Source organism: Dasypus novemcinctus, chromosome 31, assembly GCF_030445035.2.
Source record: "Dasypus novemcinctus isolate mDasNov1 chromosome 31, mDasNov1.1.hap2, whole genome shotgun sequence".
Taxonomy (NCBI): Eukaryota; Metazoa; Chordata; class Mammalia; order Cingulata; family Dasypodidae; genus Dasypus; species Dasypus novemcinctus.
In genome coordinates, this window is record NC_080703.1 from 21,361,043 (window position 1) to 21,388,777 (window position 27,735).

At 40.4% G+C, this 27,735-nt stretch overlaps 1 protein-coding gene across 50 annotated transcripts in view; it reads right to left on the minus strand.

The window, feature by feature from the left end:
• ARPP21 (cAMP regulated phosphoprotein 21) overlaps positions 1 to 27,735 on the minus strand; it is a 156,669-nt gene that overhangs the window by 105,752 nt on the left and 23,182 nt on the right. For 41 of the 50 annotated variants that reach the window (XM_058290709.1, XM_058290701.1, XM_058290717.1 and 38 more), the window contains exons 2-6: positions 8,247 to 8,423; positions 6,264 to 6,430; positions 5,284 to 5,325; positions 4,425 to 4,514; positions 365 to 509 (exon numbers count right to left, since the gene is read on the minus strand). In XM_058290709.1, the coding sequence (XP_058146692.1) occupies positions 365 to 509; positions 4,425 to 4,514; positions 5,284 to 5,325; positions 6,264 to 6,392 (406 nt within the window). In that variant the 5' untranslated portion in view covers positions 6,393 to 6,430; positions 8,247 to 8,423. Of the gene's footprint in view, positions 1 to 364; positions 510 to 4,424; positions 4,515 to 5,283; positions 5,326 to 6,263; positions 6,431 to 8,246; positions 8,424 to 8,505; positions 8,586 to 27,735 lie in introns of those variants that run through there. The other 9 variants (XM_058290728.2, XM_058290706.2, XM_058290720.2 and 6 more) reach the window with 4 other exon arrangements.

Genomic DNA, 27,735 nt, shown 5'->3' on the forward strand with positions numbered 1-27,735 from the left:
ACTTAAGTATGAAAGTGAAGATATAAAACTGTTCATCCCTCCAAGTTAGCTGAACTAATAAACCTGAATTAAGACCAGAACTGTATTCAGTCTTCTGTGTGGCCTTGTCAATTGGAAACAGGAGATCCACGTGTGAATTCAAGGAAATAAGTGGCCCTAAAAAGAAACCTCTTGGGCTACACAAATGACAACATCAACAGAAAGAGAACCAAGGTCACATCTCTTACACACACACATACACGCACATATAAAATTATATGCAAAGAGTTTGGTGGGAGGGAAATTCACGTGAAATCTAGAATGTATGCTGTTGACTACCTAGGTGCCCAAACTGAGTAAATTAAGGAAACATTTTCACATTCACCTTTTGATAACATTCTGATCTTGGGTTTTTCAGAGGTTTTATCTTTGTTTTTATCCTTTTCTTTTTCTCTTTCAGAGTCATCTTTCCTAGATTTATCATCCTCTTGCAGGCTGGGAAAACTGGAAAGCTGTAAATGAATTGATTCCTGTTGGGGAAAAAATATAATAATTTAGGGCCAAATTTAATAATCTGACTGGTTTCCATTTTGCATAGAGGTTATTAAGTACAGGAAAATGAAAGCCAGGTGAAGGTATTTTTTTCTTACTTAAATGGCAAAAAATTAAACCTGTCAGAAAACTAATTGCCCTTTAAGGCAAATTCTACTTCAGAAGTCAATGGGAGGTCATGAGAAATATTTAGTACTAAAACTTTTCCTCATGAATATTAACTTTTAGCAAGTTAAATTCCGGTAGATCACAACTCTTGTTTTTCTCTACAGGTTTATTTTTAAACACTTAGGAAATTCATTTATCAGTAAGCTTGCATCACAGCCACTGTAATGTCTCAAAAAAAAAAAAAGTCTGCAGTTCTTTTCTATAATTCCTTGTAAGGAGAAACTGGCACAAACAAAGACAGACAGCTATTATGAATCATAATTACAGATAAAACAGACATAAATAAAGGCCACAGTAGCCAATTTATAATAAACCATATCAACAATGTCTTCTAATACTATGAAAAACCAAACCATATAATATTGCAGGAATTCTAGGTATGGATTATTCTCATAGTTCTTTACAAATGTCATTAAGAAAGCCTTATAATACATGGATTACAAAATGCTTTGCCTTTTTTATAGCAAATTTTCTTTTTTAATTGTCTTTTCTTTAAGATACATAGATCACAAAAAAATGTTACATTAAAAAGTATAAGAGGTTTGCTTTGCCTTTTAGGAACTGTAGGAAGTACAATATTTTCTGAAATGTAAGGTTCTTTAAAACCAATGGTCATTATAAGATTGATCATTTCCAGTATGGGGGCTGGATCCATTTTTATATTTGTTTCGCACTAAAAACTACCATCGATCAAGCATGTGGTGATAGTATGCTCACTGTTTTGAAGAAGAATGAGCCAAATCTTTTTTAGTTTTATTAAAAACTCTGTGCTGTGATCATCACTGACAAATTAGCCAACTTAAACCCACCTGTTCTTACATAAGAGTTCACTTGATGGGAAAACTACTGACATTAAAATTTATGATGTAGGGAAAAAAAGTCCCAATGACTAATCGTGTCGCTCGCTGAAAACTAAACTAATGCTTACTCGCCACGTGACTAAACTGACAGCTGTACCTTCTCCGTTAGGGCCAGTCTGGAATTCTGAGCCAAGTTTCATTTTAGGCAGGGGCTCCAAGTGGCACTCCTGGCTGGAATCAAAAGCCACCACGGCTGGAAAAATGCACGATGCAGAGGATGGCATGAAATCCTTCCTCATGCTAAATATTGATCTTAGCCAGGTTCCCTGACATCCACAGTTGATACTGGGGATGGACAGACACAAAGTAGGTAAAAGGGAGTGTCGTTTGGTTAGAGGGGCCCTTTTCACATGATTTGGGACTGAGAAGTCTTAATCTACACCCCTTTGGGCAGGTTATAGGGTTATGAGTTGCTTCTACATGCTCAGGAAACACCTGGCACATTATTTCTGGCTCAGGAGAGATGGAAGGGGATGAGGAGAAATCAGTTCTACAGTTGATCACGAGGGGAAACTGGGGGTACTCAGGCCATGAAAGTAGGCTCACTGTCTCTTCACAACTAATTGAACCATTCAGTCTCTGTAGGGTTGAATCTAAAATCAAAGAGGTTTGGAAATTCATTATAAATGCGAGAGCAGAAGCTACAAGACATCATCTGCAAAAATGCACAAACTGTGGCGATGTGTTGACAAATACCATATCCGGAAAACTATCTTTTCTATACATAGTTACACATCATGGTGTGGAAAGAACACACAAAAGTGCTATAGAGTTGGTAAAAAACAATCTGTTATTTTTTAATATTTTTATTGATATGCTCAATAATAAAATACAAGTGTTAATAAATACAGTGGTACAGGATAAGTTTATATCCAACAACAGTGAAAGAATGATTCAAGTTGCAGTCATACACCGAGAGGCAAATAGGATAACATTAGAAAAGCAAAACTCCTTTAACTTAAGGACAGACTGAACCATCAGGTATGGCTCTGAGGTCAAGTAATACAGGTAGCAAGATTTTTCCCCACGCAGGAAAATGAAGGCAGTTTTCCAAATACTGGGAATATACAAATGTTGGGGAAGCAGTACAATCGATATACTGAATACTTTTGCCAGTGTTCTCTGGGATTCAGTTGCCCTCATTGTGTTAATGCCGGTGGTACCTAATGAAGGCATTGCATGTAAACTCAAAGGTCTGCTTCTTTATTCTCTAAGAGAGTTGCACAGCCACCTGCTTATGTGTATGCCTGGGTTGTTTTCTATCAGACTCCTACTCCCACCACCCCTCAGCCAGTCTACAGAGAAGCTTGCCGGCTCTTAAGTATCTCCCACAAAGCTAGTCTTGGTTTCTGAGCTTGGAACCAGCAGGAACAAAGCACCGTTTGCATCTTATTTCTCTGCACCAATTGCATGGAGAAACTAGACTTAGGTCCAGGACAGGTCCTAAGACACAGATGATCCTCTTAAAAAAATTTCCTCCTGGTACCTTGGCAAATGGGACAAATAAAAGCAGATTCGGTCTATAAATGTTGTCCTCCTCTGCCTGGCATTAGGGGTGGGAGACAAGTGGGGCATTACTTCTGCCAGGGTCTGTGCCAGGGTCTGCAGGGTTGACATCTATTGTGTGCAGTACATTACAAGCCATCAGTCAGCATTTAATAATACAAGCTGTGATATTCACATTATTCCCCCGTTTCAGTCTCCATTAAAAATAGAAGCACAAATAAAATGCTGAAGAAAAGCCACACACTTCTCAGAGCCCACGTAAAATAAAGCCTGTGTTTGAAACATAGTGATGGCAGCTGAGAGATAGCTTGTCTGTGTCTTATGACATGAGTGGCAGGTTAAGAAAACGAGGCTAGCAAAAAAAAAAAAAAAAACAATTAGGACAAAATCTATAAGGAATTTGTTTTTGGTCCTTTTCTAGAAAGTGCTCTCAATGCTCTCTGTATTAATGAGGAGAATGTAGAGTATTTTAATTGAAGTAAAAGGAGACAAGCACAACACAACAAAACAAAACTAATCTCAATCAATTTTCTCTCCCCTGGGTTCAGGTAATTCATTTTGTTTTTGTCTCGACTGCTCCGAGCCTCTGACAAAATAGAGGACATTTCAGCTGCATGACTATTTTTATAAAAGCTAATATGATGCCTGAAAGGCAAACAAAGATAATAAATACATAGGACATGAGATTGCCCATTTTGTCATGGAAGAATTTTGTTGGAGTTTGAATATTTAGAGCCAAATTATTTGACTCTAAGGGGCAAAAACCAGGGTAAGGATATGCAGCGATACATTACTTACTATTACTAACTTAAGTTCACCATCAACCCAAATTCATTTCTGGACAATTTTTGCAGTATTGAGAAATCGCTCCCAAAGGCCATCAAAAGCATTCCTCCAAAGTCCCATGCACCTTATTTATTATTTATTATCCTAAGAGCCAAGGTCGTGTTTCTTATAGGCATGTGTATCTCGGGGAGCTGCGAGGTAAGACATCTCCACTGAGGAGAGACAGGATGCTTAGGGCTCTATTTGGTTCAGCCTCATCAAGAGAGAGCCTTTGAGGAAATACAGCACTGCCGTGCTTACTTTTTATTTAAGCTTTAATCTAAATTCTTTTGAATTCCTTTCCATTTGCAGTTTTCAGAGGGTCTGGAAAAAAAGCAAACGTAATACTCGGTGACAAACTGTAAAACTATGTTAGTCCGTCTCTTAAACATGAGGGGATGAAGCCAGAAAACTCTTTCTCCTCTTCCATTATTTTTTGGTTCTCCCCCAAAACACTGTGTCATACCAAGCTGGCACTCATGCACACCAAGGTGGGTCCCGTTCATGCAATTACAGTAACGACAGGGCTTATACCTGGTCCTGGAGACTCTCGCCACCTGGCCTGGCTGAGGACTCCTCACAGACTGCAAGGCTGCGAGTCAGTTTCCCTTTTCCTGCTCCTGACTGGGAGGGGGAAAGAAAAGGAGAGCACAAGAAAATAAAGAAAACACACACGCCACGAAAGCATCTCCACATTCACACCAGATTCCCCAATCAGACTGCGAAAGCAGAGCTCTCAGGCTGTCGCCCGGGGCCACCTACTCTGGCTTACAGCCTCAGACCCCTGGGCAGACAGAGAGGAAGGCAGGGGGCATGTGAACGGATGGAATGAAGGAGCACTTTCAGCCAACTGTGCTCATCGCATTGGGAAGAAACGGAGGGAGCATGGATTGCTGCCGTTTCATGAAAAGGGAAGGAGAAAAAAACGACAACAATTTACTGACTGCTTAAAACTAAGTTTGGAGGAGATCTGACTGAGAATATACTTCAAAGGATGAAGGATGTGAAATAAATACCAAGTACTTGTTTACTTCGAGGCAAAAATCAAATGGGGAGACTAAACGGTTTACCCTCCGTGGTATTAAAAATGAAAACAAAAGAAAGTGGCTAGGTCTCTTGGAAAGCACTGTCAATCTCCAAGTGTGAAAACGGAATCGAAATAAACATTCTCAGCGACACCGTACCACAAATTCTCTAACTAAAAAGCATACAAAGAGAGAAAGATACACTTGAGCACAACCCCTGAAAAGCTGATAGCTTTTAAGGTACAGCCGGATTCACCATGATATCTGCACACAACCATTTGAATTGTTGGCAAACCCCTTTACTCCAATGTGAAGTATGCAATTTATATCCATGCTGCCAGGTATACATAGAATCTCGAGAGGCCTACCTTGGATTTTCTTCTCTCTTGGTTTTGAGCCGCCAGCCGCCTCTGTATGTTAGAAACAAAACAAAACAAAACAATAATAATAAAACACACAGTACACCAACCACCACCAGAGGGAGAGAGAAAGAGATGTAAAAAGTGTCAGGCAGTGAGGAGAAACCAACAAGAGAGAGCAGCCAGGCAGTGTCGCCACTAGAGAGTGCTCCTCCTTTCCCAGCTCTCCACAACTTTTGACCATTTAACTTAGTTCTCCGTCCTTGCAACAGCTGTTTGGAGGAGAAAAGCTGGCCTTGGAAGGCTTTTGGCCATTAGGTCATTAGGTGCCTTTGCCTAACTTATATACACCTAAAAAGAAGTAACTATCCCTTCGTGGTTTTGCTCAAAGAAAATCCAACCCTGAGGCTCTTTGCAAGGGCAGTTTGTCCTGCCACTACCAAAATTCTTTTTCTTATAAATCCTGGCGTATTTAATCGCCACGCTTTTCAGTCCCACCGTTCTTTCTTACCCTTTCCTCTCTGTCTCTCTCTGACGGGGATATCTAGCGCTCAGGCCTGTTAGTAAGAATCGAACCTTAGCACACCCATGAACATCGATGGAGCTCACGTCTGGGGATTTCCTTAAGACTACCCTGAGCTGGATCTTCCGCTTTTCCACGGAGGAGCATTTTAAAAGCTCAGCCAGTCTAAAGATGCTGTCAAGAAGCCTTCCGTGCACCTCGAGGTGGCCTGAAAATCAGTCCTGGGAGGCTGCGTGCGGACTCTGGAATTAAATACTTTCTTTGGATATATTTTTTATTTCAAAAGGCTTTTTAGTGCATGGGTCAGTCAGGAAAAAAAAAAGAGGTAACTAATAAAGGAGGCAGGATTTCCTATTCATTAACCCAAATTCTTCAAAAATAACGACTCAAAACCGACTCTGAAGTCTCAAAACGAAGGGTGGGGATTGCACTGGCTGGGGTGAGAACTGGGATGCTCTAGACTCACCTGCAGCTCCAGCTTCTCCTCTTCATCCAGACTTTCCGACTTGACGATGCCATTCTCCGGAGCGTTCGTCTCCTGCTCAGTCCCTCCTTCCTCCGCGATGGCTGGATTCAGGTCCCCTTGCTCAGACATTCTCCCAGACACAAATTAAAATAAGGAGGTGTGATGCCCTGGAAGGTCAAGACGTCAGAAAATAAAGTCAGTGGGGGGGGGGGGGGGGTCCGCTGGCTTTACTGTTCTTTTTGAGATACTTTGCTTCTCCCTATATGTTCAGATCCAAATGAGCAACTCTGCCCTGCCAACTTCAGGCACCAGGGAGTAAAGCCAAACCCAACCCAAGGCCCCAGGCGCACGCAGGAAGCAGTGTGGCCAACCCACCCCACACCCTCTCCACGTACACACTTGAGAATACACCTTGCCATGAAAATGGATCAATGCATCTTAAGTGGAGGTGACTAATTCTCACACATCCACTAGTCTCTGCCCCACTGCATAGAGGAAGAAGAAAAAAATATTCCTCCAACTTCTGAACAGATGACCCCTAACTTCTGAGTCAAGAGGTGGTATGGGCATTTTCCAGCTCTCCTAAGATCACTCGAAATTATTTGCATGTTTAACCAGAGACACACTTTCCTAGGTATAAAGAATACAGTATACTCCACAAGGGGCAAAAATCAATCGAAGAGCTAATAACTCAGTAATAAATATGGGATCTAAATTTGGCAATAAACCTTTCAGGGTCAATATTTCAAGCTTCAGACCTACAGCGACATTATGAAAACCATAAGCCATCTCCTAAGCTCCTGTCAGGGGTTGGTGCTACCCAGATCCTCCGGAAGGAAGGAAGTCTTTGGCAGGCAGCTCTAAAGAAACTATGCAAGTGAGCTCCACTACTGCGGGCTCGCAATAGACTACTGTACAGACACTGGAGATGGCTTTTCAAAGTTAAAGCCTGTTATTATTATTTCTCTCTACCACCATAAAAACCCTGACACTTCTCCTTCTGATGTGCTGTCAAGGAAGGCTCATGAATAATTTAGCATTTACTTCCTCCTCATTTTGTAAGATGTGAGAAAGAAAGTAAGAGAAGAGAAGGAAGGAAGGAAAGAAGGATGGAAGGGAGGGAGGGAGGAAGGAAAAGAGGAAGGCAGGAAGGCAGGCAGGCAGGCAGGCAGGCAGGCAGGCAGGCAGGCAGGAAGGAAGGAAGGAAGGAAGGAAGGAAGGGACTATAGTCTATAGTCCTTTCATAAAAATTCCCAAGCAATGAATGTCCTAGTCCCAGTGATTACAGTGGTAATTATTATTGGGCAAATCACTGTTTTGATATGCTTCTTTGAAAGAGTTTAATTAGCATTTACGAACTCAGTAATTTTATTTCCAACTGGAATAGGAGGCATGAGAAAAATCTAAAACCCAGCAATTTTTGCTGCAAATTTGCTAAAACCTACCATGACAGAACAGATGTTATCTAATATCTTTTTTTAAAAAAAGTAGACTCATTTAGCAAAGGATTATGGGAATTTAAAAGGAAAAGTTTTCCTAAAGCACAGTTGTTTGAGTATGCAAGTGACTAATGCACAATTCTTTTAGGTTTTGGGGGGGGTTAGGATATTTCATCCAGTGCATTCTGACAGATTTCTCTAATTTCCGTGATACTCAATATGTGCGTGACAACCTAAATTAAAAAGTTCTGTTTCTCCATGGCAAACAACTTGTTTCTCAATGTATTGGGTAGGAGGAGGAGAGGGGACTTCTGTTGCCCTAGCAATTTTTTCAGGGCATTTCAATAAAAAACAGATTGTGACCAGATTTAACATGCAGTGAACACACTGAGCTCTAATTTTCCTCAACTGTAAGCCCAGTGAATCCTTGACACGGATCCTGTTTATTTTGGGTACGTTCGATGAACTGTTCTATGCAAATAGGCACAGTTATATCAACCACAAAAATACAGAGGAGACAATAACCAGACAACGAGACCTTTACCTTCAGCACAGAATTCCTGCTGCAGGTCTCGGAGACTTCCTAGCAGCTTCTGTCGTTCTACTCCGGGAAAATCCACACAAGCGATCAGCGGCAACTGGAGTCCCATGTCCCCATCAACAGTGCAGAACGCCCATCTCCATGCGACGCCCTTACACACTGGGACACATCATCGTCCACCTGAAAAAAGATGACAAGTCAATAATAATGGCAAGAATCATGGCAGGGCGAAGGACCAAATAAATAAGACTGGATTTCTAACACTAATGACCAGCTTCCAGCAAATCACGTTCACAGCTTGATCCGCTCCACCTGTCTCAAGCTGCCTGCTTCTTCTCTAATGAAGGCTACAGCCGGCTGTTCAAGTCAGAACGACACCCACGCAAGGAGCTAAAATTAACAATTGCATTATGCACCGAAGATTACTCACTTCAATTTTAACCTTTTTTAGTGAAATCTCACACTTTGTATTGAAAAAAAAAATAAAAAAAAAAACAAGCTTGTGTGTTTGCTTCAATGAGAATCAAGATCACCTATGAGCAAAAGTCTTGCCTCTTTTTTTAACCAAAGCCTTTGTCTTGGTTAGATATTAATACATTAAACTTAATGCTGTTTCTGTGACTCCTTTTATTTTTTATGAACGCTATGTTAATGAAGTATATTTAAAGGTTTTGATTTAATGAGGCGTTATCCATAAAAGTTAAAAAAAATGAAAGACAAAAGGAAAAGGAAAGAAAACTTTCATAACGGCATGGCGGAAAAAGCTCTTTTCACTTACATTTTGGAAAGAATTCCTAGTATTCCTGCTGCTTGGTGAGTGTAGCCTTTCCACTATCCCTCCCTCCCCATCAGGATTGCCATCACCAGCTGGGCATTCTGTTTGACAGCAAAGAAACACTGTCAGAGGGAGTCAACAGATTTATAAACTTAGAGCCTGTTGAAAACAATCCATGCTATAATGTGCACTGTCTTTTTCTCACAACTCCTACAGGAACAGCCGTGAAGACAGCTCGAAAGCAAACACAATAACGGGTGCCTAGTAGCATTTGCCAAAAGCAAGCTGCAGCTCTCTGCCTTCGTGGCAACTCTACTTTGGTGCACACCTGCTAAATCCAGCAGTCTGTGTGTGCACCTCTTCCATCATATACTTGTTGGTGAAAAACTAAACACATCCCATTACTTTGTCTGAAAGTTAAGAAACGCTCTCTGCCTTGCCCTCCCTCGTCCCTCCACCCACCCCCAAGTTTAAATGAGCACAGCTGGTTCTTCACAGGATTTTACTGAGGCTATATTAACAACATATTGGGTTACAAAGACATTTGTTGTGCAAGAGGAAAACAACTGTTGAAAATGTGATCCCTTATACAGTCAATAATTTCTGGTTTTATTCATATTCTCTCAAGGTGGATAATTTAGCTCTTAAAATGTTCCCTTTATTACCAGGAATTGCATAGCTATTGGGAGATAAGCAAACATGCATTTAGGACAAAAACTGATGACTAAATCCACAGTAATTTTGATTTTTCAATTATACTAGGTTCTCCTCGGCTACTATAACTAATGCTCAATATTAAATAGAAGATACTATGCCTTAAAATTGATCTAAACAACCAGCCCCTTATCTAATTTGTTCTATGAGAGGTTCCAGTGCTGGATGCATTTGCCAAGTGCTTTTGTGAATTCTGTTTTCTTTTTTCCCAAACCGAATGAAGTTATCAACGATCACCACACCCCCTTTTTTATTTGTACAGTGGAATTTAAAACTCCAGTAGGCGAATGGCAAGGACTTTTCAAATTGAAGCCTTAGATGCATTATTCCAGACCCAATGGGAGGGTGTGTGATATAATTCTTTCCATCAAGATAAAGAAAGACCAAACTGATCTTCACACAGTACGTAACCAACTCAAAGTGCGAACAGCCTGGAGATGTGTGTGTGCGTAATTACCAGGACACGTTTTGAAATAGCACTGAGCTCGAAAGTCAGCGAGGTATTATTCTTGCCTGCCTGAATCATAAAGTCATCATCTACCAAGATAAAAGAGAATATGGGCATATGGGAATGAGCAGAGAGGAACATATGGATCACAAATATTTTTGTAACTGATTAAAATTGTTCTCTTTGCTAGGAAAGCAGTGCCAGCAAACCAATCCTACTCCAGCTCTCTGTTAGCCAAATTAACCTGACTCTTCCACTGCCATTTCATCTTAATTGATTCCAATGTTTCCCATTCCATTAAGAACCAAGCTATTTTTAACAAGCACCATTTCTCCAACATTTGGTTAATAAATATATGGTCAAATTTCAATTGTTATAGTTGGAGGGAGAAAGAAGAGACTATGTTCAGATGCACAAAATGTAAGTCACTGTAGTTCTTTCTGTAGAAATGTTACTTTAGCCCTACTTTTAGGGATAGGAATTAGCAAAGGCAAGGAAAGACTCATAAAACAAGCTATAGTAAATTGACTTAAATTCTGACAGCCATTTACAATGAGGAAAATAATGACGTTTTCACATTGTATATATGTGGTTTCTCATTTCCTTAGCTTATTTTAAAGTTGAACATGGTAGAATGTAGGATTGTGGAGACTAGAGACAAAAGTGGAGAAAAGAGAAGGGTCCAATGCAAGACATCAAATATTCTGCCTGACTCACCACCAACAAAATGAGTGTATCTTAATTATGTATGTGTATTATATATATTAATAATAATCATGGGCTATTGGGGAAGAAAGATCAAGATTTGATTCAAATTCCAGAGTCAAGAGTGATTTAGTTCTTGGGGGATATCTAAACTGGAAAATTAAAATTGGATTCTATTAGCAAGTTGGGAAGGTCACTCTCTTAGTCACTTTCTTTAAGTATTTATACTAAAAATTAACATGAGAGATGACTAACCTTACCCCAAAGAGCATAGGTATTTTATGATGAAAGAACACAATCAAGAAGGTTTACTTATTTGAACATTTTAAGTGTTTCTCCTTTGCACTGTCCATTCTTTGTTGGCTGGTCGCAGTTCTGCAAATGTAAACCATATATTCATGATTTGCCAATATGCTTTACAAGGCATTCAAATACTGCAACACCATGTAAGCCAAAGGGACATCCCGTTCTCAAAACATTTATTTTGCTAAAGTTTTAAAAATATTGAGAACTTGTCCGATTAAGATTAACAAGAGTAAAACAAATAAATAAGTAAAAAATCCAAAAAGTAATTGGAATGTAATCTCTTCAGAAACAAAAGCAACATGGCATGAATAGCGTGTATAGACTAAAATCTTTAGCAGTTACGAAAATTCCCAAGGCGATGAAAAACATCAAAGAGATAATGTCACATAAATTTAATTTCCCAAGGAAATTTTTATTCTTCAATACATGTGTATACTCAACTAGGGGCTCTACCTTCTAATTAAACCCTTTAACCAAATCTTACAGAACAAGGCATTCCTTAAGATTCCTGAGCCATTCCTGCCAAAATGATCACAGCACCATTTCGGAGGAAGGCCTAGGAGGGCATCTGAGAAAAGGAATTTGCATACTAGGGTTTTAAGGATTAGAAATATTTTACATGAATATTCTTGTCTAAGCTGTAATCTGTCAGTGTATAAACATAGAGCAGTTCATGTGTATAGAAGATAACTGTCTTTTTTTCTATAACTATTGTAGCAAACTTGACACAAACATGAACTCTTTAGATTAGCATTTAGCAGAATCCCAGCAATGGATCGAACTGATGTCAATGCTTTGGTATAAGAACAGCCTGTGATGGCTGTGAATTTAAGGGAGGTCTGATCTCAATAGAAACATATAAAGAAGAAAAGCTTTGTGTCCATGTTTTAATTCTTCATTTTAATAACAAGTTCTTATTGAGCCTCTACCACATACTTCTATGGATGACAAGATATGCAGGCCAACAAATGCAACTTCACGCAAAAATGTGCTATTTTTTTTTCCTTCTGAACTTGATGTAAATCAAAATTAAACAAACCAGCATTATGCACACCAAAAGAGCCAATGCAGAGTAGACAGTCCAAGAGAGAAAACTAACATTCTGCTTTATGAAATTTTCTCTGCTATATTGATGACACATACCTATACATACTAGCTCTGTGGAAGTAAGCTTCCCAGTTTAGTACTTCATCTGCATAGGTATTCAATAAATGGTATCCTCAAAATCTTCATCATCATCTTAGCAATCTTGTCTTTGGCAAGATAAGCTTTACCATCTACCTATTTGGTGTTGCTATTGCAAGCATAAAAGATTTTGGGAAACAGAATATTCAGAGAACCTTCCACTGCATCACAACTAAAATCAATGCATGTGCGTTCAACACATCCTCACCCACCAAAAGTAACAGAGAGCATTTCTAGCTGAGTAAGACAATCCTACCAAGTTTTTCTCTAAAGCTTAACCTGGGCACGGTCTTGGTGAAATACAAACACCAGCCTGTCGGCAATGTGGATGGAATGGAAAACCTGATAAGTAGCTTTGTCACATAATCAGCCCAATTTCTTGCATAAACAAATTAGGTAAAGAGAATTTTCTGACGAAAATAAATCCCATGGAGAGCAGGGCCAATGGCCCTGCTGCTACCTTAGCAAATAAGTCAAGGCTCTGACAAAGCAGAGGCTAGTTTGGGTTTGACACTCTGGTGACACTAGCCCCAGAATTTTACATGGCCTCACCACCATAACCTACGCAGGCTAATAACCACTTGATATCTTCAACCTCATTCTAGTGAGAGTCTAAGCATGATTTACCCATATATTGAGAGACATCATCAGTTAGGTGCAAAATAGAATAAAATAAAAATATGCAAATGCTCAGAGAACCACTAAGCTGAAAAGAAATCTGAAGTCAGCATGTTCAGTGATTTGGACAAGATCCCACAGTGGCAGAGCTGGGTCAAAAACACAGACATTTAACCTAGTGGTCAGAGCTCTTTCCAATACCTTGTGTTCCTGTAGTGATGGCCCGACCAGAATTCTAGACTAGGTTCACTGAATCTAAGCAATTACTTCCCATATGAGAGATCCACACTCGCCCATCCATTGGGCCATTATCTTTTCCTCTCATGCACAGGCCAGCTAATTTTCTACAGAAACTGTCCCATCATATCTTCTGATGATGGCTCTGTTTCTTCCCTAGTTTAACACTCCCCAAATCACACAGACATGTATGTTTTCTCTAGACATTATGCTCTGTCTTTTTTTTAATCTCCTGAAAGCCCATATGCCACAGCTAGCAATGGAGTTACCTGCTAGCTTTCTGCCCAATTTTCTCCTTCCACACTTAGAACTCAATGTACCCATCTCTTTACAGACCACATGGGAAATCACATACTTGCATGATTCTAAGATGAAATATCCCCAGGTATGGAGGAAGACATGCTATATATACATATTTTTAATGTAGTATGCCTAACTAGAATCTATTCTGGTGCCAGAGCACACTGGACAATTTGAAAGGAGTGTCTACCTAGTCTTCAAGTAAATGGTAGGGATCTCAGACTTGAGGAGTAGCCTTGTCATTCCAAGAATAAATAAAGCTAATAGTCAGGAACTCAAATAACACTGCTGAGATTTTGTCGATAATGACCGTCTTATATAACTTTTCTAAAAGCAAAAATATTCCTAGAGCTTCTAGGAATCCTATAGAATTACATACTTTCCCTAAATATTTTTCTCAATATCACTAAAATGCGATTAGTTATGGCAAGCAAAACTATTTCAGAGCTGGGGAGAGAAGTGATCCACTGAAAAGATACACTTGCTCATGCAGTCAGAATTTTATAGATGCCAGAACTCCTGTATTCTAAATTCAGTTCTTCCGAACACCATTTAAAATTTTCCTCTTTAGCTGGATGACAAGAAAATAACCCATTATTTATTTTCAGTTATTTATAATGGGGACTCACCAGAATGGAACAAGGATTTATCACAAAATGCACATTTTCAGCTGTAGTATAAAGGGTTCAAAATACCAAAATTCATCATAAAGAGAAAGGCAGTTCAAAAATAGGGGAATGTCAATTTTAAAGGTAATCAGCATATCTGACATCAACTCTTTCCTCCTTCATCCTTACAATAAGTGAAAAAAGCATCTGTCATTTCAAAAACAATAAAACTTAACAAAAGTGACGCAGTTATAAGTGTCAGAGCAGAAGTGCTAAGTGCTTGAGGAATTAAAACCTTGCTCGCAGAAAAGAAGAAAAGACAGATAAAATGAATAAAAGCAAAGAAAAACTGATGAATTATTTTTCTGTCAGAACTTTGAAATGAATACAAAGGTCGTGGCTTTTACATACGTAAATGAGGGAAAATCAGCAGTTTCCATTGCTATGACGTCTTCATCCTTCTCTTAAGTCAGTGCTTAGTATTTTGGTGCCACAGAGTTTGAATATTTCACGCCTCTAATATTGCATTTTTAGAATTATCATTAGCAGACTCATCACTATAAAACCTAATTGAAATGAATCAGCATAGAAGTTTAAATTGCCTACCCATGATCTCAGACCCAGTCCCAACTGGATACAGCAGAAAGAATGAAAGGGTGTTCTTGAACGAAAGAATCAAAGGGTTCACCCCTAAAATAAAAAGGTAAAATGTGGTGCTACACCGCCGAGACATCTATGGGAGCAAGAGCTGGGACAAACTACTGCATGAGGTATGTTCCCCTCCCAGAAGAGAGGGAAATAGGGAGGGAGAGAGAGCTTTCGCAGAAATGGATGTATACTGCCATCCCAAGTAAAGCATGTGGAATTTCAGGAGACACAGAAGCAAAGCAAGTGTCTAGTTACATCGGGTAGCTCTGGGCTAAAATTTTATATTAATATATTGACAGCAATCCCTTTCTACATGATTCAGCAATCATAGCAATAAAGCAACAGGTAGCTAGTACTGAGCCCTTGATACATGGTACCCATGGACTGTTTTATGTGGATTACTACATTTTATCCTAACATCTACTATATGTATCCATTCCCAATTTACAAGTGGAGAAGACAGTAAGCTGAATTCTTTTATTAGTAAGTCAGCAGGCTTGTGGGTCATCTAATCACTAGATCCCACAATGCAGACAAGTCGTTCATTAATAAGGCTGAAAATTTGAACCACGTAATAAAACAGACAAAAAACCCCACTCCTCTCCACTCTTATGTAAGCTCCACAGGACAGGGAGTTTTGCCTGTTTTGTCTACCTCTGTAACGCCAGTACTGAGAACAATGTCTGACACATAGTAGGATTTTTCGAATCAATGAATAAAAGGATGCTCTATGTTTTATCTGGATTCCAAACAGTGAGAGCTGGGTGAATTCTTCGTATCTCTGCTTCCTTCACCTCCAGCCCAGGTATCTAATAACTCAAACTTATTAACCAGCGAGTCGAGGGTTAAGGAAAAACATCTTACAGCCACTGGAAGGGACCCAAGAGCAAACCATGGCACGTTCTGGATAGTTTAAACTCTAGAAGTCTTGGCTCTGTCATAACAGATCTATCCATTCAGAGAAAGCTGAAGCACATTAATTGAGCATCTACTGTATTTTGCATTTTGGAGGGAAAGGATGCTAGAAAAAACAAAGAGCTGGTGCGTACCTTGCAGGAGCTACCAAACTATCTAGAGAATTAAACAAGAAAGAGATTTGAGGGCAAAGAAATAAGGGCTAAAGTGTAGAATATAAACATAGCATACCCCTGCTAAACTAAAACTAAGAGTTTTCTCAAAATCTTCAGAAAGTAGGGCTAATTTTGAAAGCACTCTTCAGGAACCAATAGACGCAATCAACAGAAGACATGGACAAGGAAAGGGTCGCTCTCATTAAAGATGAAGCAGACCCTGGAAGTGCACATTGATGAGTTTCTTCTTTGGGGTCTCAGTACTTTCCAAGTTTTTCTGAGGAAGGTATGGTTTTGAGGCAATGTATTAGTTATCAGAAGCAGACTGGCCGGACACTTAGACCTTGCTCATATCTCCAGACCAAAAAATATACAGAAACAGTGCCTCCAGGAGTCGCTGTAGCTCAGCGGTGGAGGGTCTGTTTCCCACACACAAGGCCCAAGTTCAATCTGTGGTGCCTGCCCCCACCCCCCCAAAAAAAAACACCCCAAACAAACCCTAGAAACAGTGCCTCTCTTTCCTTCCTTTCCCTCCAAACTTTATTCCTTTCAGCTGTTACATGCAGCTTCTTGAAGATTAAAACACCTTCATCACATGTGCCCATTCTGCCCCTTCTTAAATGCTGGAGCCCTTAGGGTTATTTTATTTTGTTGTTTTTGTTTGTTTGTTTTTCTGCTCTATGTTTTTTTCTCCCTCTACACTACCTTATATGTTGTGAAACTCAGAATTACATACTGATACCACTGCACACACAGTCATGAAAACTAAGAGTCACTGTGCTGAGATCAACGTTATTTGCTAGAGAAGAACGTAAGTGGTCAAGAAATAATTCTTACTACTATCGCCAGACTTCCTGTAAGAAGATACACTTGAACTATAAAATAATTGAATTCATTTGACTTTGGCATTTTGTTGTTGTTGTTGTTCTCTTGGGGTAGCAGTATGGCATTGTAATTTTTTTTTTTCATCATGATTAAATCTCTCAAAGTCTATTTAACCGGTTAGCACAGGAGAGGTAGAAGCAAAACTACCTCAGGATGAGTGTGAGCGCAATGTGGGAAGACAGTCCACATTTGGAAACTGTTTTTGTAAAAGAAAGTGACAGAGAGGGGAGGGATGATCAGGCTTGGTTGGGAGAAGAGGCACTGCAAATTCACCCTTTTGAGGTAGGGCGTGCCAGCTGTGCCACAGTAGCTCTGAGGTGAATGGTGGCAGGCAGGCGAACTCATCAACTGCAGCCCCTCTCCTTCAAATGGTCAAACTCATATTCCCTTTGGGCTGCCGCCCAGGCAGGGCATCTGAGGTCCCGTCAGCATTGCCACAGATGGCTACAGAGCCGGAAGTGCCAAATCCAAGCAGGCACAGACCTGCTCAGATGTCTCAAGTAAGAAAGCCCCTTCCGGTGGTGGAGCCCTGCCCACATTTGTGCTACAAATACAGATGCTGATCTATCAGGGTGTTGTGAGGCCCCTGAAAACGTTCTCCCTCCCCACATCCACTTCTCATTTCAGCAAACTGCTCTCAGTTGTGTTTCTGCTCTGGTAAGCACCACCGGGCTCCTGACACACACTGACCTGAGGCCCGTGCCCAGGCAACTGAGAGTTAGTGGCGATGTTTGTCATCTGGGGGATTTCTTTAGAGTGCTTCTATTTAAAGCATGAACCAAATGCAAGCCAAACCCTCAGTGGCTTAGGATTTAGGGCTTGGAGACTTTCTTTTGCATGTTTGCTTTCATGGACTATAACTTTGTTCTACTTGAGTCTCTAAGTCCTGCCTCTAAAGGCATCGAGCTTGCTTCTGCTGCCCTTGGCTGCTTTCTGTAGTCTCCTGAGGCAGCAGCATGTGAAAAATCTCTACCAACTTTTTCCTTGATGCTTTCCCTTGCCTTGCCTTCCTTTCCGTCTCTGTCACTTTCTTTCACAAAAAGTTTTTGCTAGAAGAGACAGTTAAAGAGTTAGTAGGATTCAGGGCTAAAAGAATTTTTACAGGTGTGTGTGTTTGCCTTGATGGACTCCCCTACCTGGGTTCTCCCTGCACAAATCATCCAACCAGACCCTTCAGTCCTGAGAAGCCCGACTGGAGAGAAATGGATGTTTGCTTTTTTGATACTTCTCTGTATTTTTAACTGCGTAATAATTTGTAGTAATCTTATTTTAAAAAACGCTGGTGGAAGCTCGGTGAGATATGAGAGACAGCTAATGTTACCATGACTGAGAAAAGGGAAGAGGTAGGTCCTCAAACGGTTGTAAATAAAAGAATTGGGAGATGCTATTAATGACATTTGAAGGCACACCTCACCCTGGGTGGGGAGAGATGCTGGGGTGGGGTCTTGGGTTCCAGAGCTGAATGTGACCCAAGGAGAAAGGGCTATGTTGCCTTTAGGAAATTCCTGGGGATGCTCGGGGGTCAATTTAAAGATCTGGGGGCATTTTATTCATAGATTCTGTAATGTGTAGGCTAAGAGTCCTATTAAATTTGTACATATGTGGCATGACCAGACAAAATAGTCTTGAGGCCCTCTTACTTTTCAGTGATTTCAATAGAAGAAAACTGATAATGGACTCGTGCAAACTGGCATTTCAAGAATAAAACCATGAGGCTAACTCATCCATCTTAATGTCTCTAATTTGTTACTCATGAAAATCAAATATGATGTAGCATCCCTACAACCAAGCAAGAAACGGGATCCCTGGAATTGGGGCTGAAAATCTGATATTTCACCAAAAGAAGGAGAAATAGATGCAGTTGCTAAACATTTGCAAGAGCGGCATAGATGTGGAAGAGGCTAACAGATGTGGAAATTGCCAGGTTGAAATTCTCTGGCAAAGAAACAAATTTATGAATTTGCTATATTATTGAAATATCTGCCAATCTTTCATAATAACAATACTCAACTTTTAAGTTGCGGCTTATATCTGTCATATCTTAAAGATTTCTAAAAGTAGATGTGAAAGGAAAAGTCAGTAGCTGCTCTCATAATATAGCAAGACACATTCAGAAGAAGTGGACTTTTTTTGGTTATTGTCTCCTTAATAAAAAAATCCAAGGCCTAAACCTAGAGAAAAATCACACAGTGAGAAAAAATGATAACCTTTCCTTTACTCACAATAACAACTTTGGAAGGAAGGAAGGCAGACCCAGCTCTTAGAACCCTCCTGCAAAATTAATAAAATATGTGAAAATGCACAATTTTATATTTAGAAGAATTCTGGATGAAGCCCGCATCAAAATTTCATGTGGACAAATAGATTTAAGTCTATGAAGACAGAAAGAGCAATTCATTCCTTACTCCGAGCATCCAGCACAGAGAGGACTATTCATCATTATAGATAAATGATATGCTAGGAATAGAATTTCCCTGTATTTTTTGAAAAAGCATATATACTTTAATGTGCTCCACACTTCAAATGATGACACATTTTCACTGAAAAAAAGAAAGAAAGATGTAGAAGGGATGTAAAGAACACGACCGCATCCCGATGCCTCTCGTGAAAGGAGATTGACTGGAGGCGCTGACTACAAAGTACATTTGCATAAATGATAACATTAGTCTCACAAGGCAGCTCTAACATCCTAACTTTTAATATGAAAATATATACGAATGGATGAGTGTGTGTTTGCATGTATGTACAGAACTTTGAACACAAGCTATTTGCAAATACAAAAAGGGCAGATCCCAGGTCTCTGAAATGCCTTGAAGGTTCTGTTTTTAATTCTGGGCACGCCCTCTCCCTGCTGGTAACTCTGTGCCCTGAACATTCCTACGGGGCTTTGACTTGACCACAGTCACGGATGCCAATTCCAGGCCAGGCTGTGACTGCTCCAAACTTCAGTGACCCCAGCAGGAGTGAGGGGAGAATCACACATCAGCAGAACACACCAGCAATTCCCTCTGCTGCTGATTCCTTAGACTCACAGAGATGTCAAACAAGGTGATTGCGAAACTGAAACAACAACAACAACAACAACAACAACAAAATGCTGCCTACCTACTTCTTGACTTCCTGTATCATCATTACATGCATGTGGTCATTTGGCCAGTTTTGGAAGATATTTGTTTTACAGCATGCGTGGTTTGGAGCAAAACCTAGGATATCACTTGGCTTTCTCCATGCATGCTCTAGTTGAGGGCCCTGGGCTTTGTTGCAAATTTCATGTCCCAATAACATTACTAAAAATTGATTCGATAATTTCAGAAGCTTTCTCTGACCACTTGGATGTATTTTGTTTTTCCAAAGTTATATGTACAAATAGAGAGTGAATGTATTCTGTTTGCTATTGTTTTCTCCTTAAAACTTTATAAACGAATTTGGGTGCAGGTCTTTTACTAGACTTTGAAAGGTGATTTTAGGACTGGCCTTTTAAGGTTGAAATAAATGCTTGGACAAAATGTTTTTTTTTCTGACAGGCAATAACAAGTTGTTATCACAATATCATGGCCTATGCAAAGTGTAAGTCTCTAGCCATTTTAATATAATCCTCTGTAAATACACATTAAAATACACACCTACACCACCTGGGATGTACAAGAAGGAAGGAAGAAATACAACATATATTTGGAAATAATACAGACAGCTTTCCCTCACCCCAAAAGGATTTTGGACTCAGTACTTTTTCTCTTTTTTTTTAATAGAGAGATGCTTGCATAAAAATGAATGTTTCTATATTTATGACTACTCTTCCACAAAAATATATAAAAACAAAGTCGGAAATGATGGTTTATAATGAAAAGTAGCAAAGTGCTTTCTGAGGGATGCTGTCAATCACTTGACAGGGAATTTCTCATTTGACTCTGTTTCCTTGGAAAGGAAGAGGTGTAGGTGATGTCTGACTTGTTAGGAGTAGTCCAGGCATAAATGTTGGTACCCAAGTGTAACAAAGGTCTGCCTTAATTTATTTAGTGCCTTTTCTCCACAGCATATGTTGCAAAAATGTCTGACCCATTGCTTGCTTCCAATATGTTTTATTTTGGGCTGATGCTATTTCAATACCATTGGAAAATTTCATTATAAATTAAGTTTTCATGTATTTATGATTTCCCATTTCAAACTAGATTGTCTTTTCCCTTAATTAACTACAAGGAATCTTACACTGCTGTCCTCTCTTCTTTCAATCTAGCACCTCTCCAAAATGCACCAACAAGTGAACAAATCTATAAACAGAGCCCAGTTTCCAAATCACATTTCAGGAAAAATCTGTAAGTTACTTGTCCATCTCTCACATAAACTATTTAAAATAGGAATTGTCCAAACACTTAGTAGGGTGCCTGATGCTCAGTAATGACTTGATGAAATAAATCTTAAATATGACAAGTAATGTGATAATGATGTCTAGTCATAATGCAAAGCCACTGAGGTCATACTTGCAAACTAACAATTATTTCCTCATTATCATTATCACTAGCAGAAATCACATTAGTAAATAAAATACTTTGACTCTGCTACAGTTTGAGATTTTACATTAAGAGAAGGTTAAATGTTCACATAAAGAACAAATTTACTACAAGTCTAATACTGGGTACTCAGTCTGTACCTGACATTATTTCATGCATTATGCAGTGATTAACCCTCAAATAATCGCATATTAGAGAATAGGAAACTGAGGCACAGAGAGATTAAGTTTAATAGCCAAGATTTCACTCTAAGAAGGGGTAGGGCCTTAGTTAAAATTCTGTTTCTAGGACTTGAACTTTAACTACTACATTTTGAAATGAGCCAGTATAATAGTCACCATTTGCTCATCAATAAATAATAAAGACACATCAACATGTTGCCAGTGGTGAGTCACGTGGATGAAATCACAGGGGGTGTTTGAGGATGCATGCTTATTCTAGTCTTTCCAAAGCTTCTCAAATGAATTTGTTTTACTTTTGTAATCAGGAAAAGTAAACATAAAGATTGAGAAGAGACCAAAAAATAATGAATGAATCCAAATTTCCTATTTGCAGTGTTAATCACACTGTGAAGCATGTTTGTGGTTGCAATGTAATTACCCATTTAATTAGAAAATAGGGAAGTAAAGACAATGCAAAGAATTGTTAATATAGTCAAAATAGAGAAAAAACACATATCATCAAATGTGCAATAAAAGGAATTAAGTCTATGAAAAGGTATGTTTTAAATAAATGCCAATGGCAAACTGGAGGAAAAAAACCTGAATACAAAATAAATAATAGAATCTTAAAAAATTTAATAATGCCAAAAGAATCACAAGTCTAATTAAATAAAATGTAAATGATCATATAAATAAATTTTGTGCTTGGAATAATTATGAAAATCAAAACAACACAAATGCATCAAAATAAAAGTCAGAAACAATTAAAATCTAAATGGACTATAATATCTTAAGAATTCACAGATATTTTTATGTGAAGTCACTGAGTTGAATATCTTGTTCCAAGGTCACTTCTCTCTACCAGGAATCAACCACAATGCTTCAGTGGAAAATTAACAGTTTGTGGAGAGACCCTGTAACAGTATGAAAATAAATTAGATTCCCTTCTGCTAAGTAGGTTTTGATTCAGGACGGTACATGGTGACTTCTATAATCATATGGAGAATTATCCACATTTATTATCTATTAATCCCCTTCACTCAAAGCAAACAGCACCAAATAGGTGTGTCACTTTTATCAATCAGCTCTAGCTGTAGTCACAGCTCTACGAAAGGCAATTTTGGGGTTGAGAGTCTGAGGAGCTGGGCGAAGACCTGTTAAGTCTGTCATGCCAGGAGCAATCATCTGGCTATTTTCCAAACCACCACAACATACACCTGCCTTCATTTTTCTTTTCAAAACCATTAATGAACAGGATGAACTGATGACCTTTTCATTTATTCTACACACACTTTATTAGAACATAAACAGGAAAAGGAGGTACAAAGGTGACCAGGGGGCCTAGGCTAGAGGGAAAAGTTGTATTAATTCTTTAAAAAATTAGATGTGGTTCATTGAATGGTTCTTCACCAGCACTAGTGATTTTAAACAAAAGGAGGATGGTGGCATGAGTTTGTGTAATGTTTTCAAGATTTTTTTTCTTGTTTCTCAAGTGTAGGACAGAACTAAAAACTGAATATTTCATATTATCACTTACCTTCAGTATAACAGATACGTTTACATTGTATAAAATAATTCAATGGTAAACTATCTTAAAAGATCTACCACCTATTGCTACATAGATATGCTTGGGTGACATAATCTAATGCATATTTTGATTTTGTAGAGTTTGAGTGCCCGCATATAACTCTCTGTCAAGCACTTTCCAATTACTTGAACTTCTTTTTTTTTTTTTTTTTTAAGATTTATTTTTTATTTATTTAATTCCCCTCCCCTCCCCCGGTTGTCTGTTTTCTGTGTCTTTTTGCTGCGTCCTGTTTCTTTGTCCGCTTCTGTTGTCGTCAGCGGCACGGGAAGTGTGGGCGGCGCCATTCCTCGGCAGGCTGCTCCCTCTTTCGCGCTGGGGGGCTCTCCTTACGGGCGCACTCCTTGCGCGTGGGGCTCCCCTACGCGGGGGACACCCCTGTGTAGCACGGCACTCCTTGCGCGCATCAGCACTGCGCATGGGCCAGCTCCACATGGGTCAAGGAGGCCTGGGGCTTGAACCGCGGACCTCCCATGTGGTAGACGGACGCCCTAACCACTGGGCCAAAGTCCGTTTCCCTTGAACTTCTAACTTCTCCCAGCATTCATATTCTGAGAGGTTTATTATCTCCTTTTTGCATACTAAAAAAGGGGGGAAAAACTTAGCCAAGGGCAATGGTGATGACCAAAATCCCTTCTCTATCTAAAGACTTCTCTTCAGTTAGGATGTAGTTCTAAGAGGACCTCGATTAGAGGGATGTTGTCTTAATTCTTAATATCACTGCTAGTCCCATATTCTTTACAAGCTGCCTCCGTGCATACGTAGGCAGACATAAATACAAACCGAGACAGGCTTATATTAGACTCACACATCCGGAGTTAAGACGGTGGCCTCAGCTTTCTTTGTTTTCAGTAGTGTCTTTAAGGCTTGTAAACTCATGATCCCCAGAGGAGCCAATGTCTTTTGTGTTTCTTTTCAATGGCCTAAAATTTTTCATGTAACTTGAATGTCCGGAAAGGGTCACCTAAACTAGGTCACATGCACACAAATAACAGCAGGTGGGTTCCGTCCCTCAGAGTGTGCAAGTGACACTCGGCTGAGGCCCCTCCCCAAATGCCAGCTTGGGCCACATAGCTGCCTGGGGTCCCTTCCAGCTCGGAGAACAGAGGAGCAGCTGCTGGGAGTTGGCTGCAGCTCAAGTCTCAGCTGTATTCTTGGCCTCCTGCCTCCTCCAAGCCCTTACGAGGGGCGCGTGATCAAGGAAACAGCTGAGCCCCCACCTCAAAGAGGAAACACAACCCACAGCCCCCACTGCCACCTGTCCCTGGGGTCAAAGAATCATCGGTTTCCTGCTCAACTTGCAGGGGCAAAGAGGACTGCTGATTCACGCCCCGGCCCGCCAGGGCTCTTCAGGCTCGGGACAGTGTCCGGTCCCAGCGGGGTCTAGCAGGGCTGGAGGGTAACCTGGACCCTGGGCAGACACGCCCGGGGCTTGGACTTTGTTTGAGTGAGTCGGACACTGGGTGTTCGAGCCCCAGGGGTCTACTAAGATTCCAAACGGCTTTAGAATGGTCTCTGCCAAATGTGCCCGAAGTTATTCTTTTCCCAAAATGCCATTTTGATTTTGGTTTTAGGGCAGGCTGAGAAACTGCAGAGGGTTGAGAGGCTGGCCAGGCCACCTCCACGGCCACCGCTTCCAGGAGGCCCCTCAGCTGCAGCGTCATTATGAAAATGAAGCAAACACGTTGGAGTCTCTGCACTTTTCTTGGGCTGTGACTCAGCCTGGCCTGCCTGGGTGCCACCGGCGAATGCCGAGACGGCCCTGGTGGCGTCAGCGTGCATTCCACCTTGAAGTCCAGTTCTCACAGTGGAGCTGGGGCAGGGGAAACGTGAGGGGTGGCCAGGCAGCGCTGCTCAGGAGGTCTGTGGGGGTGTGCTTGTCACTTCCCAGAACCACAGCTCTGACAGCTTCACCTGTGTTCACGTAAGTGCTATTAGGAGACACTCATGACTTCAAATATTGTGACATCTCACCCTACTCAGAGGGCATACCCATCTGGCTCTGTCTCAGATCCACACAGGAGGCTGTACTTGATGCTATTACAAATTCCTCTGGAACCAGAAGGGCACAATGTTGATTCTCCAGGATGTGTGCATGAAGTTTATTACACAATGATCACTATTTTGTGTATGTTTTGAAAATTTCCATAATGAAAAAAACTAAGCGTATAAAACTTTCTCTGGGATTAAACCACCTTCCGATACAAATACTACACACCAGGACTGGACTTCAGTCCAAGTGGGAGAGACTGTGATCGATTATTATTCCCAGGGGGAGTGTGAGAAGGTTGAAAACCTCTGATAGACCACAGCTCCTTGGACAAAATGGTCCCACAAAAGCTAGTTAAGCTTTTTCCCCCAGAAGCAATGGACAATTCTTATCCAACACTGCAATAGGCAATCAGATATTAATAGATTTGCTGCAGAATATCATGGCGTGCCTGGTGCTGAGTTTTCACCTTTCTGGTAGACCTACAGTGGTCTCCCTTCAAGGAAGGACTTGCTGCAGGGATTGTCTCAGAGCAGAGACCCGAGTCACCCAACGCCTCTCTCGTAGGATGGTCAACACACAATGAATGGTCAAAGAGGGAGTGCCTGGTCATCTCAACCCTACACAGGACAATCTGAAGGTTCTCGTTGCAGAGCTCCACGTGAGTGGGACCCATGCTTTCCTCTCCTTTGCCCTGAGCGGCAACGCAGTTGTTGCCTCTGCCCACTCTTGCTCCTTTCCGTGTCCTTCTACAGGTGTTGGATTGAAGGACCCTCCTAGGCCAATGTCCTGCACACAAAACCCCATCTCAGAGCCTCTGTTCCAGAACACAACCCGCAACATCGCAGGACACTTCAGAAGGTTGAAAACGCATGGCAGCAATAATAAAACTGAGATTAAGAATCATTGCTTGGCTTAAAGACAGTTGTTAGATCCTCTAAATCATCTTCTCTAACCCCCGATGCCTCAATCTTTGCTCCCAATCTTTTGATATTTCTGAAAGTATTAAATGTGTACCCACAATATACAATTGTATGCAGATCAGTATTTCTGAATTACTGGTTCTTGAGCAATCACATATTTCATTATGGCCAAATGAAAATTTAAAAAAGAAAGAAAACCTAAAACTCTCCCCAAAGTAGTAAATTCTACCTATACATGAAATCCCTTCCGAATATTTAATCTCCAACTCCCAGAGGCCATTAAAACTCTTACCCCAAATCTCAAGTTTGTCTATATGCAGACACCTCTGAGTTACATCCCCAAATTTAATTTCGAAACCACGGGCAGCTAACACCATACCTGACACATAGTAGTCAAAATATCGCGATGATTTATTAGTGTCTATAAAGTGTTAAGCAGTTTATACAAGCTGTCTCACTTATTCCTCTCAACCATTACTAGCTGTCAGTGTTTCCACTATACAGACAGGATAACTGAGACTCAGGGAGGCTAAGAAACTTGTCCGAGGTTACACAAGTCCAAAGACACTATGCCTCATTTTCCCCCAGTGAGGAGGCATTATTGTTAGCCATGTAAAGTGCTCTTTTGGGGAAGAGGCAGGATGTAAAAAGATCAATTACAATGGAATACTCTCGATTCACTGAGTTTTTAGCTGGCCACAAGAATGTTGTAAATGTTTTGATTTCTATGTTCTTTATTCATTTTCAAGTTTCAATACTTCATGCAGAGCATGTACACTAACACTTCAAAGATTCTCACAAAGGAGCAGCCTAAACAATTAAAGTAAGAGCTAACACTTATATAGGGTTCCTACGTGCTGAGCGGCATTCTATGAACTTTACCTGTAAGAACTCACAAAGGCACTTTCCCTCTTTATGTCACATTGTTCACAGCCTCTTTTTGTGGACAGATCTGGGGAATTGGGGGTGAAGTTTTAACAGCAAGAATGATCATCACGAGCAGAGCTCAGTGAGTGTTTTCATACCAAGACAATCAACAAATAAGAGAATATTAAATTATAGTCAGTGTTTGATGTTTTACAAGGCTGAGAAGATTTGTACTTAAATTGGTCAAAATGACATGTTCTGTCTCTTGAAAGAACTGACTTTAATTATCCGGACAATCCATGCGTGTGATCGCGGGTAATCAGGTTGTTATTTACTCGGCTCCTACCAGGAACAAAGTGGTCTGGATGTCTTGTGAGGGGTGCAAAGGTAAAGTCCAGTGCCTGCCTTCAAGGAATTTATAATCTGCCCAGAATGAGGAGTTGAGCCCACATAACTTTCCAAAGAATCTTTTCTTTTTTTGTAGTAGGTATGCCAAATGAATCCTTATCATATGGTTCACTAATTATCATGGGGGAAAGTTTGATAAACTAATTCATGATTTGAAGAAAACTGCCTCATCCAACAAGGAAGGCAAGTCACTGTGAAGAAGCTGGAATCCCAAACATTTCTTAAAGTCCCTAGTCAAGAGTTAATGATTCCCCTTAGAGCCAGACAACTGCCCATCAAGATATGAACTTTGAGAAGAAGGGTTAGTCTTCTCTGAACTTGTCATTGCACACCCTGAAGAGCTGGCACAACCTTCCCTGAAAGCCCAAGCATGGTTCTCTCTTCCTCAGACTCCTCCAGGTATGGGATGGCGAAGCTCAGGAAAGAGGGCCCAGGCTGTGGTCAAAAGGAAGAGTGGTTTGAAAGGATGAAGACGCAGGGTTAAAGTGAGGATGTGCACCTGGGGATATATGAGAGGAGGGGGCAGAGTCAGAGTTTGGATGCCTCACACG